This window comes from Aquarana catesbeiana, linkage group LG05, assembly GCF_042186555.1.
Source record: "Aquarana catesbeiana isolate 2022-GZ linkage group LG05, ASM4218655v1, whole genome shotgun sequence".
Lineage (NCBI taxonomy): Eukaryota > Metazoa > Chordata > Amphibia > Anura > Ranidae > Aquarana > Aquarana catesbeiana.
In genome coordinates, this window is record NC_133328.1 from 424291255 (window position 1) to 424310276 (window position 19022).

Sequence of the window (19022 nt, forward strand, 5' to 3'; positions counted from 1 at the left end):
AACATTTTTATTTAAAAATGTCATTAGCATGTTGATGAGAAGGGAATAAGGAACCAGGGAAGGCAAAATATAAGCATTAAATTTGATCTGAAAAGTGAGCTACTAATGCTAGCAAGTAAACACTGCAATTGTGGTAAAGGGACTGGGGTGAACTTGTGCAGTACATCAACATCTGCAAGGAAAATTCAAGTCCTGAGCAGGTAGACTATGCTCCCTGTCTTATATAAAAAATATCTTCTGCACTAAAAAGCCAAAATATATATGAACTCAATAAGTGTGAGCTGTGCCTGCACTTTTTTTTGCTATTCTGATACAGATAAATCAACCAAACAAAAATGAAGCGCATAGCCCATTAGTTTTCACTCGTTTTCAACACTAGTCTACGCTTCACTGCTTTTCTGTTTGTATGTTTCCTGTATGTATCCAAAGACTTCATTTTCAATTCTGACTTGACTTGAGTATCCCTTTGACTTTACAGTTTCATCTACAGACATTGGTTATGCCAATGCATTTTAAAACTAGAGGAACACTCATATAAAAAAATATTTTCAACATTACACAAACTCTTGTACTGGAGTTTAGCAAACTACAATTGTGTATAAACAATAAAATGTTAATATTTATCATTTACCTGTGGGTTTTCATGTGTTTTTTGCAGTTTATGGATGTCTTAAATGTTTTCTGACAATAAGGACACATATACGGCCGCATATCATTGTGAATACCCATGTGACGCCTGAGACTGCCACCGGTCGTAAAAGCTCCATTACATACAGGGCACTTATGTAACCTCAATCCAGTATGAGTTCTAACATGTGCTTTTAAGACTCCAGAGGACGCAAAACCTCTTCCACATTGAGTGCACTTAAAGGGCTTTTCACCAGTGTGAGACCTATGGTAAAGAAAAAGCACAACTATTTAGACAGAAAAAGAAACACAACTATGTAAAGTTGTCTCTAAATAGCAAAATCTTTCTATACTTTGGGAAGACTCTGTGGAAGGTTCTGTATTCTTGGTAAATTGCACAAAGTCTGGTTTTCCTAAACATGACTCTCTTAGTATAAAATTGATGCAAATACAGAATTGGACAATACTGGACATATTACAATACTAACATGAATGCTAGGTGGATATTACAATATAGATGTTTAGTTTTGCACATAGTGGGAAAGGGTTAGAACACATTATGCTGTTATTTTATTTTTTGTGCCCAATAAGATTTCCTGTCAGCATAGGAAATCTCTCCTCTGGGACACAAACTGGAAGAAACCTTTTTTCAGTAAAATGTGTACTGTCTGTGAATTCCTGTCCCATTAACAACTGCTACCCTCATTTTTTTGTCTTTTGTACAAGGACAGTAAAAGAGGTGAAATCGCCCCAAAAGGGTCAGAGGAAGCAAGAAAACTTGATAGGAGTAAACATTCTAAACAAGTACCCAAGTACCCCACGCCCAGCTTCTTAGACTTCTAAACTTTCAGAGTTTTTGTTCAGGTTTTGGGGATGTGTCAGTTTCACACTGCATAGCGTTTTTGTACTTGTCATTCATCTTAACAAATATATATTTATTCTGGAGCAAAATCAGAAGCAAACAATTCTATTTTATAAAGGTGTCAAACAATACACCTGCGCCAATAAACGAATTAACCAAATCAAATATAAGTGACTGGAATGCAGCTGCTATTTTAAACCCTCATGTGAATGCTAATAAAATTGTGCACAAAAACACGATGTGCAAACAGCGCTTGCTAACATTAAAATTAACACTGATATTGTGGGACTTCATAGCCAAACAAAATAAATAATGTAAAAAATAGATGAATATTAAAATGATGCGACTGAGCGGAGGGGCTGTCTTGACAAACAAACTCACCACTCACCACATACATATACCCCAAATCAGTGCCAAAAACAAATAACACAAAAAATGACCAAACAAATCCAAACAGACATATATGTGAAATTAATAAATAATAATTGATAATTAGAGCAAAGTCCCAAAAATAGTGTTCTTTGGATCTTCAAGTGAAAAAACATCCTCCTATATAGATCCTATGATTAGTGATAAAGTGTAGATGTACACTTACCAGACGTTGTTGATCCCCCTGCCTTATGACAGGAAAAAGCATAAAGGGATTTTGGGGTCTCCCCGACCTCCTTGGGTCTTTCAGGCAAATCTTTCGAGATCCTCCTCCCAAAGTTGGATATCACTCCAAATGGGATGTCACCAGTGGTATCAAATGAAAGAAAAGAGAGGACGAACTCCTCAGTGTAAAATAGTAGAGGTAGTTTATTTAAAGCCTCAATAGGCTACAACAGCATAAGAGATAAATATAAAAAATATGGCCTTTAAAACCTCCTATTCAAGCAACCGCACTGTACAGTGGAGGCTGTGGAAACCGCAAGATCCATACCAGAGTCAGTGTGCATTCCACCTAAACGTGACGTAGCGCAACGTGCGTTCCATTCTTACATGTTTCGTCATCAAGCGTGACATCATCAGAAGCTGGAGATCAAGCTGCGCCAACTCAATATATATCTTCTCCCCACCATAATGACCCGCCCCCCCCTTTACCTTTTGCTTGTATGTACAGGAGGGGTGGGTCAATATGGTGGGAAGAAGATATATATTGAGTCAGCGCGGCGTGATCCCCAGCTTCTGATGACGTCACGCTTCATGACGAAACACGCAAGTCTGGAACATAGGCTGCAGTACGTCAAGGTTAGGTGGAAGGCATGCTGACTCCGGTGTGGGTCTTGCGGATTCCACAGCCTCCACAGCACAGTTCGGTTGCTCGCATAGGAGGTTTTAAAGGCCATATTTTTAATATTTACATGTTCTACTGTTGTAGCCTATTGAGGCTTTTAAATAAACTACCTCTACTATTTTACACTATGAGGAGTTCCTCCTCCCTTTTCATTCATTTGATACCACTGGTGTCATCCCATTTGAAAAGATATCCAACTTTGGGTGGAGGATCTCAAAGGATTTGCCTGAAAGACCCAAGGAGGTCGGGGAAACCCCAAAAGCCCTTTATGATCTTTCCTGTCATAAGGCAGGGGGATCAACGTCTGGTGAGTGAACATCTACACTTTATCACTAATGGTATGATCTATGTAGGAGGACGTTTTTTCACAGGATGATCCAAAGAACACTATTTTTGGGACTTTGCTCTAATTATCAATTATTATCAATTCATTTCACATATATGTCTGTTTGGATTTGTTTGTTCATTTTTTGTGTTATTTGTTTTGTCAAGACAGCCCCTCCGCTCAATCACATCATTTGAATATTCATCTATTTTTTACATTATTTGTTTTATTTGGCTATGAAGTCACACAATGTCACAGTAATAATTTTGGTATTTTGATTTCTATTTTATAGACTTTAATTAGTGAAAGAAAAATATTCTACATACTGGATAACACAATAAAGTGGTAAAACCCATTGCCAACATTTACCCTCAATTTCAAGGCAGTTACTTTCCTAGTATACACTTTATTTTGAAACACAGATAAAAGGAAATTCGGTTTAAGCAGACAGGAAATTCAAAGCTGACGGTTAGATAATAATGATTTTTATTCCTTCAGCTTAAGTTACCTAACTTACCTGTAATTAAATATATCCCATATCATGCTGGCAGCTGGATTCAGGAGAAACTTTCGCTTTAGGGATGTTGATCTTTATCCTGGTTCTGAAGTTCTGGCATTCCAATGGTTAATAGCTTTAAGCCCCATACACACGGGCCAAATGTTGGGCGACATTGGCTGGTTCAATAAAACCACTCGACATTTGGCCCCTGTGTAAGGTATTGGGTCCGACAGAAGCCGGCCACCTGGCAGGCTCCTGTCGGAAAAGCATGCTGGAAGACCAGCAGGCGACCGGCTCCCGATCAGCTCTCTCAGCCTTTTTTTTTTTTTTTTTTTTTTTCACTATGCATTAATATCAGATATACCCTGGTATCCAGGGTATTATTGTGGCTTGCACGCTATTGGCAACAATAGAATGTATCGTCTTATCTGGTCTTTTTTTCTTTTTTTGCCCTGACTGTGATTACATTCTTATCAATAACACATAGGTCCCGCTTGCCCTATACTAAGATGGCGGCGGTGGCCTCGGACGCCCTGATCTCAGAGGGGGGCGTTCCCTTGTTCGAGTTCTCATATAGGTGGTGTGTCAGCACGCCGCCCGTACCCCAGGAAGACGACAGATTTGTCGAAATGGCGTAGGGAGGAGCGGCGTGCTGACGTCACCACCACACCACGCTGAACCCGGAAGGAACGGGCAGCAGCTGAAGCCGGCCGGCGCATTATTGATTTTAGAGGCGATCTTTTACTGCACAATGTGTAAGTGCTTTTCTTTTATTTAATAAAGTTACTTTTAACTGTATCACGCTATGGAGCATTTTTCTTTGCATTTATCCATGGATTGGGAGCGGATACATCATCTTTAGGCTGATTCCCTGGAGAGGTAGCCTGTGACATACGCACTGACAGAGACCCAGTGGCTGGGGGATACAGCCACTTGCGTGTATGATCTCTCTGACAGGAGATCTTTGGATCTGGTAAGGGGCTTACCTACTTGAGGTGGAGGAACTCCCTATAACACCACGCTCCCTACGGAGATAACTTTCTCACATCACTTGAAGGAAGGGTGTCTTTCTCCCTCTATCCAACTATTTTCTGCACCCACAAGAATTTTAGTTTATTTTATCTTATGATTACATGGACTTGATTCAATTGTTTTGATCACTGAATTTCTTACTCACCATTTCTGCATGCGATTTATGCCTTTTCAATATTGCATTGTTTATTATTTCGTCCACATTCAATTGTTATGAAATACTTTGCTTATGTTCAATTGTCACCAAGGTGGCCGTATTCATTATGATCACGTTCATTTATTAGCAGCGCAGCCTACTATTTGTACAGTTAGTAAGGTGGGGGTTGTCTCGCATTTAAGGTTGCAGCAGCATTTTTTATTTTTTGCCTGTTTTTGTTTGCTTGGTTTTTTCACTAAACACATGTGTGGATCATTTTCACTTATGGGATAGCGCAGTATTTTTTATGGTATTACAGATGGAAATCACTGTTGTAGGCACCACTACTACCATGATTGCTTCTGGCTTCCATGTCCCACCCCTAAGAGACTACTTGGCATTTTCTACATGAATTCTCTAATTGGAGAGGCAGGTCAGTGATGTCACAATCTTCACGTTATTCAAGAAGTGCGAAAATGCAATATTCTGTGGAGGGCGCCTGTGCCGGGCAAGCTACCTCCCATGTACACCAAGCATCAGGGCAGCCACTTGGCATGCGACCTGAAAGCCAGCAGCAATCACTACGGTGGCAGGGATCAGCCAGGTATGGCACATGTATACTTACATTCATCCATGCTGAACCAATATAACTATGCAAGAATAGCCATACTTGAAATTCGGCTTTAAAAATGGAAAAAAAACTCATATAGAGCTCTCTGAGAATATTAAGAATATGGGAGGTGATGAGTGAAAACCCAAGTGGCAACTGCTATTCTTACTAAAAAGACAAGTAATTTAAATTTTAGATAATGGTAGGAAAGAGCCTGGTACTAGATTGCCAAGCACTGAAAACATGTACAATAGTACAATCTGTTGCTTATTTTATTATGCCATTATATACAGAATACTTCAATGTTTTCTATTGCAGGAATAACTATCAAAACATTTAAACCCTTAAGTTGCTCTTAAAGTAAGGTTATGTTTATGCATATACAACTGTTAAGAAAAAGACACGCTCCCTTACCCACAGAAACTGCATTCTATTCTCTATCCAGGCTGCTGTGTAAGAGCTGTGTTTAAACATATCAAGACATGTCCAAGGTGTTATATGTAAAATGTGGCAAATCAAAATAAGATACACAAGTCAATATTATATATAACTATATATAATAATATATAGTAATATATTATTAGAATAGAAGATACAAAAAGGTTAAACTTGTCCTTGGTAAATCCTCATTGAATATCCATAAAGCTGCTCAAAACGACATGAAGAGCTGTTGTCATATAAACAATTAAAATAGCCATTATCAGCATTTCTATAACAATACTATTACCTGATATGCTGTTTTAAGTGGCAGGATTTTTTATAGGCACGTTGACAATAGTAACACTTGTATGGTCGATCAACTTCATGTGTGTAACTATTAATAAAATAACTTTGAAAAAACTGACTGTTCCGAGGGATTGGCTGAATAAGACCTTTAAAGGAAAAAAAAACTAATTTTAGTATGGCAATATTTAACAGTACCTAAAGGAACACAAACATAAAATATAGTCTATACCTAGACTGTTTGCACATCTTGCATCCAGCACTTGTGTGATGTCCCATCCACACTGTTTTAGGCAGGACATTTGGGGTGTGCTTGCAGGCTGATACATAATGTGGGCAGTACTCTGCTATCTTTTAGAGCATGGGATTTGCATACCATGGGGGCCAGAGTTAGGGGCTCCCTGCAGCAGCAAATTCTGATGTCAATGAAATCAACCGGTACCTGGAGGTGCCTAGAATGCTTGTGAAAGGAACATTTTGGCTTTAAAAACTGACAGGAGTACATTATTAGAATTCACTACAGGAACTAAGATAGACTAAGCACGGGGCTGAGTATCAGCTCTCAGATAAACAGCTAATAGGGTAGTGTATCAGCTCTAAGCCACAGGGCTAGCAGAGCTGGGGAAGATAAAGTTAATTGTCATATAATCCAATTCAAAACAACTGTAAGTGCAGAAAATGACATGATGGTTGACCCCTCTTTCCAAACTTTCTTCTGTATTTTTCCACAATTTGGACTATGTCATGTCTGCAATAACAATAATTCCTATTGATAGAACACATAAAAGTCTCAATTCACAAAAGCAAAACACTTGCAGTTTGGTTATTACAGTATTTTTCGACTTATTGTGAACTGAACATCCTGAAAATTATTTTGAGAAAAAAAAATTGATGCATATAAAATAACTAATGCTACTGTGAATTGGCCTTATATTCTGCTAATGGGTCTTCCTTTTAGGCTTCTTGTACATTAGGTGTGTAGTGGGTGCCCTGCTTTTCCCATGGCCTTGTCAAGTTGACCGCCGCCGAGTACACAGGCTCTCCTGAGGGAAAGAGAGCCTGTCAGTCCCTGCGGGGGATTTCCCCCCTCTTCACTGACACTGACTTCAGTCAGTGGGGCACTCGCACAGGCATTGGCCCCTCTCTGCTCCCTTCTCTGTATTCCTATTGGCTAGAGGAGAGGGAGCCAATCAGGAAGGAACCAAGTACAGGAGCCAATGAGAGAAATTGTAACAATCCGCAGGAGCAGCTGCAAAGGATCTTGGGATGTGTAGTCATCAAAACAGACCCCATAGCCTTGTATAGGTGCAGGAACTATAAAACCAGCATGCTCTGAAAGGAAAGAAGGAATGACTCCATTTTGTTTGCCTGAGGGAATTCAGACACCATGAGGCAAGAGAAGAGACTGGACCCAGGGGAGAGGTGCTGCCTCCCAGGTTAGTCCACCGCGACATTTCAGCCATACACAGCCGGTCAGGACCTACAGCTTGAGAGAGGGGGATCCCAGGTGCATATCCAGGCGCACCTGCACCGACTGAGTGAAGCGTTCCAGTGTGAGGTGACCAGTCGGGTCACCAGAAAAGCCTGCTTGTTCCAGGACGATCGATTTGTGAGAGGGCACGTAACAAAGACACTGGACACAGACAGTTACCTCACTTTTGCCTACACTTACTAGAACCTGGGTCCCGTTAATGGACTGCTAAGTGGTCAGTGTGTCCACCTTGTCACTCAGATACTGTCAGCATACCACAGATACACTTTGCTAAGCAGGAGTTTAAGTGCACCAACTAAAGTGGCTAGCCAAAGATCCAAGCCCTTATCTTTCTTCCAACGGACTGGAGCTACTGGTGCCATATAGGCATGCACACACATGTTCAGGGATCTGTATATGTAGTGGGTGTGCGGGATAGTTTACCTTGGGAGCTAATTCATTGAATGTTGATTTGGGTACAGTGTTTGTAGTTGGGTCTGTGGTGTCAGAGGACAGAAGAGAGAGGCGTTTCCCTGCTTTCCTCCTACCTGGACTCAGAGCCAATTTATGTAGAGGTAACCAATCTGATATAGATCCCTTTCACACTGGGGCACTTTTCAGGCGTTTTTTGCGCTAAAAATAGCGCCTGAAAAGCGCCTCTCAAGCCACCCCAGTGTAAAAGCCAGAGTGCTTTCACACTGGGGTGGTGCACTTGCAGGACAGGAAAAAAAGACCAGCAAGCAGCATCTTTGGGGCGGTGGAGGAGCGGTGTATACTGCTCCTCCACCACCTCTGCCACTGAAATCAATAGGCAGTGCTGCTGAAGCGCCTGCAAAGCGGGCGCTTTAACCCTTTATTCGGTCGCTAGCAGGGGTTAAAAGCACCCCGCTAGCAGACGAAAAGCGCTGCTATAACAGCGGTAAAGCGCCGATAAAACTAGCGGCACTTTACCGCTAACGCCCCCACCCGCCCCAGTGTGAAAGTAGCCATAGGGTTGCCAGTGTTAAGTGTTTGCCTCTGCTCTTGGGGTTATTCTCAGGTTTGGAGTCCCCTGAAAGCAGCCTGAACACAGTATTGAGCTATATTGCTCTTGGCCTTAGTTATTACTGTACATTTGATTCATTTAACATATATAAATATAATGTTACTGTCTATCACTTTTCCACACTAATCTTGTAAGTAAAGACAATTTCTGTATTTTATCATAACATGTGTGTTTCTCATTGGTCCTTGTATTTACACTATGGCCAGGTGTGCAAGAGGGGGCTAAGACTTATTGGGGTTGAGACGCAGAGTACGAAACATAACATACTTAAGCGGCTCCTCCAGGGGTAAGCGCTGCAGGTGTTTAGCTTGTATGCATCCAATCCCAGCATTTTAGTATGCCCAGGAGGTGCCGGCGCAGCATCCAGCCCTGCCACTTGCAGCCAGTCAAAGTCTATTGTAGGTTTGATATTGCGGCTTGTGGGGACTGAATGCTGTACTGAGTGGTACTCGTGTGTAGTGCTGATGTTTGTGTTCAGGATTGTATGCCCAGGACACAGGTATTCCGGACGTACGTCCTGAATGCATAGGGCCCTAAACATCAATACCACTCGATATGCTGTTCAGCTGCAGGGTATTTCAGACTCCTATAGAACTTTTCTTTTAAAGGCTGCAGGCAGTGGGGCTGGATGCTGCACCTGCATCTCCCAGGCACAAATAAATAAATGCTGGGAAAAAATGGCTAGTGTTCATGTAGCCTTAATAGTTCAATATCAATTATCTCCTCGTCTGAAAAAAATAAGCAGAGGTATGGAAAGAGATATAATCAAAGAAATAAATGTGTCTTCTTTATAATGCAATACAGCATAGGGAAATGTATAGAAGATCTGTGCTAAAGAGTGAAACTTTGGTAAGTAATTATTAGATGGGATATGTATATACAGTATGTGTGTGTGTGTGTTTTTATTACTACTAATATACAGGATTTATATAGCACCAACAGTTTAGACAGCACTTTACAAAATGAAGGCAGACATTACAGTTACGAAATTATTATTATACATGATTTATATAGCGCCAACAGTTTGCGCAACACTTTACAAAATGAGGGCAGGCAGTACAGTTAGGCCTGATTCACAGCTATACAGGTTGCAGTTTGCATATTCCAGGTGCATTTTGCATTTTTCAATACACATTTTTGATCCACTGAAATCTATGGAACCAAAAATCTTAAAAAAATCCCTGGCCCTTTCCATAAATTTGCACAGATGTGAACTACATCCATAGGAAACCATGTTAAATGGACTGTAGTGTGTTTCTGCAAAACTGAAAAGCACAAAAAAAATGCATAGGTGTGAAATAGGCCTTACAATTCAATACAGGAGGAATCAGAGGGCCCTGTTTAATACAATTTGGTACAAGAGGAAACAGAGGGCCCTGCTCGTTAGAGCTTACAATCCTAATGATTACAATTTTAATGATGTGATGCAATCACACAAATTTTACTCTAAGCAATTTGAAATTTGCTATAAAATAAATTATGTATTTTAGACATCCTAGACAACTGCTTTCCGTTGACAGCAGAAGGCTGCCAAGTCACCGCTAAAACTGCAGAGAAGTGGACTAGAACCTGACTTTAGTGTTATGAACTTTGAATTGCTACACAGTAGCTACAAATGTCAGCGAGGGTTTGTTTTAATCTCACTTAGGCCTCATACACACAGGGCGCTAGAAAAAATTAGCTGCAAAGCCACTACCAACGCCAGGAAAAAGCAGCTGTAAAAATGCGCTTTTTGTAGCTTTTTGCATTGGCGTTTATGCGGGTTTAGCCGCGTTAGCTTTTAGCAGCGTTTCTTTGCCGCTATTCAAAATCAATGGTTCCCTACGAGAGCCATTTACTGATCCGTCTTTCAGCCCATTGATTTGAATAGAAGTCGCATCCAAGTCGGATCATCATGCGACTTGTGGTGTGACTTGTGCTCTGAGGATCTTGAAGGGGAGACCGGCAGGTCAGGAATAGGATGAGCGAGCACCCCTCCTGGACAATACCAGGCCACACATGCCCTCAACATGGGGGGGGGTAGGTGCTCTGGGGTGGGGGGGCTCTGCGCCCCCCATCCTAAAGCACCTTGTCCCTATGTTGATGGGGACAAGGTCTTCTTTCCCACAACCCTGACCAATGGTTGTGGGGGTCTGGGGCAGAGGGCTTATCAGAATCTGGAAGCCCCCTTTAATAAAGGGGGCCCCAGATCCCGGCCCCCCCCTATGTGAATGAGTAGAGGTACATTGTACTCCTACTCATTCACCCCAAAAAAAGGCAGTGTAGTGTAAATAAAAACAAGAGATGGTTTAGACAAGTCCTTATTAAAAAATCTTCCTCTGGTGTTCTCCCTCCAGTGTTCTCCTTCCGGTGTTCTCCGCCACCGACACAGTCCTGCTCTAAAGCTGTCTCCCATCTTTGTGCCAGCTCCGCTCTCTGCCAGTTTTTATATAGCCATGGGGCTTGGCCATCCAGTGACGTCAACATGAGACCTTGCCCCTTGTGACGTCACGTGCTGGATGCGACTTCCATTCAAATCAATGGGCTGAAAGCGCGGCTCAACGTTGTATCTTAAAGAGGAACTGCAGTCTACTCACATAATTTGTAATAAAAACATCTTTGCCATTCCGAAGCTTCCCTCCAACCACTTTGCATATTATTTTATATATACTGTGATTCTGTACTTGCCAAATATGCTGCAGAAATCTCCCTCCACCAAGTCTGGCTGCATCCATTTTAACTGTGGGCAGCTGAAGCTGCTGCCTGTTCACTTCCTGGATTTACACAGACACACAGAGGTACACGTCCAGCTCTGCAGCTTTCATTGGCCCTCTTAGGACTCGACCCCCTTCCCTTCCTGGCAAACTCTCAGGAGAGTGAGAGAGCTGTGCATGATGTTATAAGCCAGACAAGAAACAGGAAGTGGGCTGTAGAAGGTATTTACTGGCAGAAAAAAATGTTTTACTATCCAAAGTTAAAACAACAAGGGCAGAAGATTTAATAGATGGAAAGATGAAAAAAATGACTGAAGTTCCGCTTTAAAGTTTACACACGTTTACAAGCATTTGGCGTTTGAAATGCCAGTAAACTACAGTCCTAAATGTCATTTATCCATTTTCAAAAAAACGCCTGTAAACGCAAGTGCCTCTAACCTACTCCAAACGACTGAGTGTACATGTACACATAAGATAACATTGAGAAGAGTTCAGGGGCTGCTGAAAAAAAAAAGCCTTACTGCGTGTTAAGAATACGTAAACACTTGATTGATTGAATAACTAATTATTTAAAACACATTAGTCACTTCTAAAAAGGTTATCTCTAGTTTTGGTAGATGGCCACGTCCCCCCACCCCCTCCAGCACACAGTAGGTGATTGACAGGCTTCATTGTGCATGTTTTCCTATGAGACTGTGTAGAAGGGGGTGTGTCCTTTCCCTCCACTCAGGTCTCTAATTACACTCAACTCTGTGCTGTGTAATGTGTGTCATCAGTTCCCCACCCCCTTCCCGCTGGAGCTGAGAATTCGAAAAAGTATTTTTTCATTAAGTATGATGCTGGTGTAATATTTCCTGTGCTTGAGTTTTTTCATCCAAGTTCTTAATTTTCCAAATAAATTGTGACAAAAAGATTACAATTTTAAAAAACTTGCCATGTCTCTTACCTTGGATTGTTTTGAAAAAGGGATCATTAGGGCGCATATGTGTAGTGTCCTGGCATTTTAGGGCCTCAAGAAATGAGAGGCAGTCAGTATATAAGGTTTGGTCAATTTCCAATTATATAAATCATGCCTTGTAGACTCTCACACAGACTGATGCCGCGTACACACGAGCGGACTTTTCGACTGGACTGGTCCGACGGACTATCCGTCGGACTTCCAACAGACTTTCCCAATGAACGGACTTGCCTACACATGATCACACCAAAGTCTGACGGATTTGTACGCGATGATGTACGACCAGACTAAAATAAGGAAGTTGATAGCCAGTAGCCAATAGCTGGCCTAGCGTCGGTTTTCGTCCATCGGACTAGCATACAGACGAGCAGACTTTTCGATAGGAACTGGGTCCGGCGGAGTTCCGACGTAAAGATTTGAAACATGTTCCAAATCTAAAGTCTGTCAGATTTTCGACCGAAAAAGTCCGCTGCAGGTCCGATGAAGCCCACACACGGTCGAATTGTCCACCGGACTCGGTCTGTCGGACCAGTAAAAATTTGGAATTCCTTCCCCCAAGAAGTGGTACTAGCTGAGAGTGTTGACAAATTTAGAAAATGTTTAGATGTCTTCCTCAGGAAGCAGAATGCACAGGGCTATTGGAATTGTTGGAAAACAAAAAATACAAACACATAGGCTGAACTAGATAGACCTACTAAAAAAATCTACAACATTTGCTGAGTAATAAGGTAAAGGTGTCCTGTGATATATTTTAAAAAAAGGTACATAATGTAATACAAAGACAATTGCCACTCACCGAATTGCACACCTTCCCTAATATTATCGCTTACCCAAATCTGTGATGAGTATAGGCTCCTGCAATGGAATTTCTGCCACTGGGACATTGTTCTTCCCAGTACGCACTTTACCAGGCTTGCGCTGTTGACGTAATCTACGTAGCTCACACTGTTTAAAATGCGAAGCTATGTGAGTTTTTCTGTGTCCTGAAGTACGAAATTTCTTTTCACAATGTGGACAAGCAAAAGGCCTAACACCTGAGAAGAAAAAAAACACAATAATACAAAAAATTGATTATTCCGAATGAGGGGGACTTGGGGATTAGTCTTTCTGTCGTTTGCAGCCGTATGGTAATGGACTGCATCGTTATGTGTTGTAATACTTTATATGATGTTCCATATTAAAAATGTACTTTCCTCTTCTGTACAATTCTCAAAGCAAAGCAAAAAAAGTGCTTGTTCATCTGTGACATTTTTAGAGATGAACGCAATTACATTTTTATATATTTTTGAACTTTCTCATTAACATATTTTCATATCACAAAACATTGCAAAAAACACAGTTCTAAGCTGCAGAATTTACTAGATAAGGGAAATTATTCCCGCGCTAACTTATATGGAAGAGGCTGTGGGTGGAAAAGCCACAAACACCGATAAGGTGAACACCTGACCTTTTAGATAAATGTATATGAGTAAGTGGTGTTGCGCTGATCCTTATTATAAAAACAGGTGAACAATGAGTGATAATAGTCAATGCGCTAGATAGAAAAATAGTGAAATAGCGTAAGCGTGGGGGATGATTCGTATTAGAAAATGTTCATTTCAATAATAAATATCTTCAATAATGCATAAAAAATAACGTAAGTAACTCAAATAAAATATCACTTCAATAACCTAAAGATACAATTCACGTGAATATAACGTGATACTATCAGGGCACCAGTAACTAGCTCTGAATTTAAATTAAAATATAGTGCATAATCAACATACATGTATAATAAGACCAGTGAAAATAAAAAGTGCAGACCAGAGTGCTATGTGCAACTCAGAATTTAAAAGAGAAGTGACTGGCTATTTCTATATAAAGTGCATATTGTGCATATTGACATCAGGTAATACATACAGGTGAAAAATATTTCAAAAGGGAGAAAATCCTGTTTTGCACAGGAAAAAAAAAAAAAAAAAAAAAAAAAAAAAAAAACAATTTAAATGTGATGTGACAGCAACGTGCTAACGTGCACACGTTGCAATTAAAGTGCTACCAGATGCATTCATAAATGTTCAAAAACAGTCCTTGTGTATAATTGTGACAGCAACGTCCTGGCATGCACACGTTGCAGTTAAAGTGCTGGGGTGAATCACATCTATTTCTTCGTGTGCTAAACACTTTGGTGGGTAATGGCCCCTTACCTTCAGGTAATGGGGCAAAAGCAGGTAACAAAATAATTGTTAAGGGCGTCCGCCTATGGATCCCAGCGCGTCCCTCTCTATCCTGGATCTTGGGTTGGAGTTCCCTCAGGTATAATGTAGGGGGGTTGTATTCATAGGGGGTAATCAACAGAAGAAAAGCCCAATAGTGTAATCCAGTTTAAAACGTAATGCTCTTTATTATAAAAATGCAGGTACTCACATAAAGATTGAGAAGCAATAGTAACAATCCAACGAGCAGCGAGCTCATGTGCCTCTGTCTGTGTTTGCAGCCTGTCTCGTCCCTACGCGTGACGTCACACCACGTGACTTCATCCCCTGATGAAGTCACGTGGTGTGACGTCACGCGTAGGGACGAGACAGGCTGCAAACACAGACAGAGGCACATGAGCTCGCTGCTCGTTGGATTGTTACTATTGCTTCTCAATCTTTATGTGAGTACCTGCATTTTTATAATAAAGAGCATTACGTTTTAAACTGGATTACACTATTGGGCTTTTCTTCTGTTGATTACCCCCTATGAATACAACCCCCCTACATTATACCTGAGGGAACTCCAACCCAAGATCCAGGATAGAGAGGGACGCGCTGGGATCCATAGGCGGACGCCCTTAACAATTATTTTGTTACCTGCTTTTGCCCCATTACCTGAAGGTAAGGGGCCATTACCCACCAAAGTGTTTAGCACACGAAGAAATAGATGTGATTCACCCCAGCACTTTAACTGCAACGTGTGCATGCCAGGACGTTGCTGTCACAATTATACACAAGGACTGTTTTTGAACATTTATGAATGCATCTGGTAGCACTTTAATTGCAACGTGTGCACGTTAGCACGTTGCTGTCACATCACATTTAAATTGTTTTTTTTTTTTTTTTCCTGTGCAAAACAGGATTTTCTCCCTTTTGAAATATTTTTCACCTGTATGTATTACCTGATGTCAATATGCACAATATGCACTTTATATAGAAATAGCCAGTCACTTCTCTTTTAAATTCTGAGTTGCACATAGCACTCTGGTCTGCACTTTTTATTTTCACTGGTCTTATTATACATGTATGTTGATTATGCACTATATTTTAATTTAAATTCAGAGCTAGTTACTGGTGCCCTGATAGTATCACGTTATATTCACGTGAATTGTATCTTTAGGTTATTGAAGTGATATTTTATTTGAGTTACTTACGTTATTTTTTATGCATTATTGAAGATATTTATTATTGAAATGAACATTTTCTAATACGAATCATCCCCCACGCTTACGCTATTTCACTATTTTTCTATCTAGCGCATTGACTATTATCACTCATTGTTCACCTGTTTTTATAATAAGGATCAGCGCAACACCACTTACTCATATACATCTAAGCTGCAGAATTGATGTTACCTTCCCGTTAATCAAAATTCTATTTACATACAAATGTATCATCCACAAAGAACACATTCAGTGCCGGATCACACTAGACGCGGCACGACTTGCAGGTCGCCTCACCGAGGCGACCTGCACACGACTGCCGGGGCGACTTGCAAGACGACTTCTGTATAGAAGTCAATGCAAGTCGCCCCCAAAGTAGTACAGGAACCTTTCTTCTAAGTCGGAGCGACTTGCGTCGCTCCGATTAGAACGGTTCCATTGTACAGAACGGGAGGCGACTTGTCAGGCGGCTAGGTCGCCTGACAAGTCGCCCCCGTGTGAACCGAGCCTCAGGGTCAACGTTTACACTTAAATACACATGGGAATAAGTGATGCAGTAACACGTTTTGCTGTGCATCTTCACCTATGTGTTCACTGCATCTTTGAAAGATCATCTTCAACAAACTGGAATAGGACCACACAGAACAACAAGATACCAGCACTTCTTAAGGTCAAATTCACACTGGCATTAAGAGCAGGTGTTTGAGGGGCATTAAAAACGCCCCTCAAACGCCTATGCAAATGATACAATGGACAGCACACAGTGCTGTTCACATTATTAAAATATGAAACGTTAGCGGCACATCGCGTCCCTTCAAAATCGAAGCCTCATGTTGAGTCAGGAGGCGTTTGGTCTTCCAACGCCTCCCATTCAAGTCTATGGAGACGCGCTGCGGTGCGTTGGTACAGTGTGAATTTTAGCCGTTTGCCAAGTGGCAAGCCTGGAAGCCAGCCACCGCGTTCTTAACAACCGATGAGTCATCAGCTGTTCGGGGGCTTCTCAGCTGACTGTTGAATGTAAAAAAATAATTGATGGCAATAAAAAAAATATATAAAAAAATCTGTGAAAAAAACAATTTTCCCTTGGGTCTGGTATGGATTTTAAGGGGAACACTTGTGCCAAAACAAAAGAATAAAAATGGAGTGGGGTCCCCCCCAAAACCATACTAGACCCTTATCCAAACATGCAGCCTGACAGGGTCAGGAAAGGGAGGGGATGAGCGAGCCCCCCCTCCTGAACCATACCAGGCCACATACCTGCAACATGGGGAGGGGGGTGCTTTGGGGCACCCCAAAGCACCTTGTCCTCATGTTGATGGGGACAAAGTCCTCTTCCTCACAACCCTGGCGGGCTTCCCTGCAGTTTTAACAAGCAAAAAACGCTTGTCAACTGCACTGCAAACGCACAGAGGGCATTTGGGGGAGCATCTTTAATGCTCATTAAACGCTTATCAACCGCACCTATCAACACACAATAACGCTATAAAACGCATTTGATAAGCGTCAGTATTTTGGGCAAGTGTGAACAAGCATTAAAGCAGTACTAAACACTGCTTGGTCACTTGTATCTACAGGTCAGCATTTAATAAAGCTGACCTGTAGGTACAATGAATAGCTACTAAATGTGCACCATTGAACATTGGAAATAAATAAATTACATCTATGAGCAGCTTTAGTTGCATTCCAAGTATATATCTATCCACCCAGTTTAACCAGTTGCCGACCGCCTCACGACGATATATGTCGGCAGAATGGCACGGGCAGGCAGAATCACGTACCTGTACGTGATCTGACTCCCGCGGGCGGGAGGTCCGAACGGACCACCCCCCGGTACCCGAGGCGGTCGGCATTTCTCCCCCGGTGATCGGAGGTGAGGGGGAGGCCATCCATTCCTGTATTGGTGTCAGTTTGTGACATTTAGTGTGGTAGGGCAGTTAGTGTTAGCCCCCTTTAGGTCTACGATACCCCCCTAACCCCCCCTAATAAAGTTTTAACCCCTTGATCACCCCCCGTCGCCAGTGTCACTAAGCGATAATTTTTATGATCGCTGTATTAGTGTCACTGGTGACGCTAGTTAGGGAGGTAACTATTTAGGTTCGCCGTCAGCTTTTTATAGCGTCCAGGACCCCCATATACTACCTAATAAAGGTTTTAACCCCTTGATTGCCCCTAGTTAACCCTTTCACCACTGATCACCGTATAACCGTTACGGGTGACGCTGGTTAGTTAGTTTATTTTTTATAGTGTCAGGGCACTCGCCGTTTATTACCTAATAAAGGTTTAGCCCCCTAATCGCCGGGCGGTGATATGCGTCGCCCCAGGCAGGGTCAGGTTAGTGCCAGTACCGCTAACACCCACGCACGCAGCATACGCCTTCCATAGTGGTATAGTATCTGAACGGATCAATATCTGATCCGATCAGATCTATACTAGCGTCCCCAGCAGTTTAGGGTTCCCAAAAACGCAGTGTTAGCGGGACCAGTCCAGATACCTGCTAGCACCTGCGTTTTGCCCCTCCGCCCAGCCCTGCCCAGCCCACCCAAGTGCAGTATCGATCCATCACTGTCACTTACAAAACACTAAACGCATAACTGCAGCGTTGGCAGAGTCAGGACTGATCCCTGCGATCGCGAACAGTTTTTTGGTAGCGTTTTGGTGAACTGGCAAGCACCAGCGGCCTAGTACACCCCGGTCGTAGTCAAACCAGCACTGCAGTAACACTTGGTGACGTGGCGAGTCCCATAAGTGCAGTTCAAGCTGGTGAGGTGGCAAGCACAAGTAGTGCCCCGCTGCCACCAAGAAGAAGACAAACACAGGCCCGTCGTGCCCATAATGCCCTTCCTGCTGCATTCGCCAATCCTAATTGGGAACCCACCACTTCTGCAGCACCCGTACTTCCCCCATTCACATCCCCAACCAAATGCAGTCGGCTGCATGAGAGGCATTTTCTTTATGTCCTCCCGAGTACCCCTACCCAACGAACCCCCCCAAAAAGATCTCGTGTCTGCAGCAAGCGCGGATATAGGCGTGACATTCGCTATTATTGTCCCTCCTGTCCTGACAATCCTGGTCTTTGCATTGGTGAATGTTTTGAACGCTACCATTCACTAGTTGAGTATTAGCGTAGCGTACAGCATTGCACAGACTAGACACACTTTCACAGGGTCTCCCAAGATGCCATCGCATTTTGAGAGACCTGAACCTGGAACCGATTACAGTTACAGTTACAAAAAAAAGTGTAAAAAAAAAAAAAATACACAAAAAAATATATACAATAAAAAAATAGTTGTCGTTTTATTGTTCTCTCTCTCTCTATTGTTCTGCTCTTTTTTACTGTATTCTATTCTGCAATGTTTTATTGTTGT

At 42.0% G+C, this 19022-nt stretch overlaps 1 protein-coding gene across 2 annotated transcripts in view; it reads right to left on the minus strand.

Annotated features, from left to right (window-relative positions):
* Positions 1 to 19022, minus strand: part of ZNF236 (zinc finger protein 236) — a 461432-nt gene that overhangs the window by 267040 nt on the left and 175370 nt on the right. For both annotated transcript variants that reach the window (XM_073631228.1, XM_073631227.1), the window contains exons 12-14: positions 13088 to 13291; positions 6095 to 6239; positions 632 to 892 (exon numbers count right to left, since the gene is read on the minus strand). In XM_073631228.1, coding sequence (XP_073487329.1) covers positions 632 to 892; positions 6095 to 6239; positions 13088 to 13291 — 610 coding nt within the window. The remainder of the gene's footprint in view (positions 1 to 631; positions 893 to 6094; positions 6240 to 13087; positions 13292 to 19022) is intronic.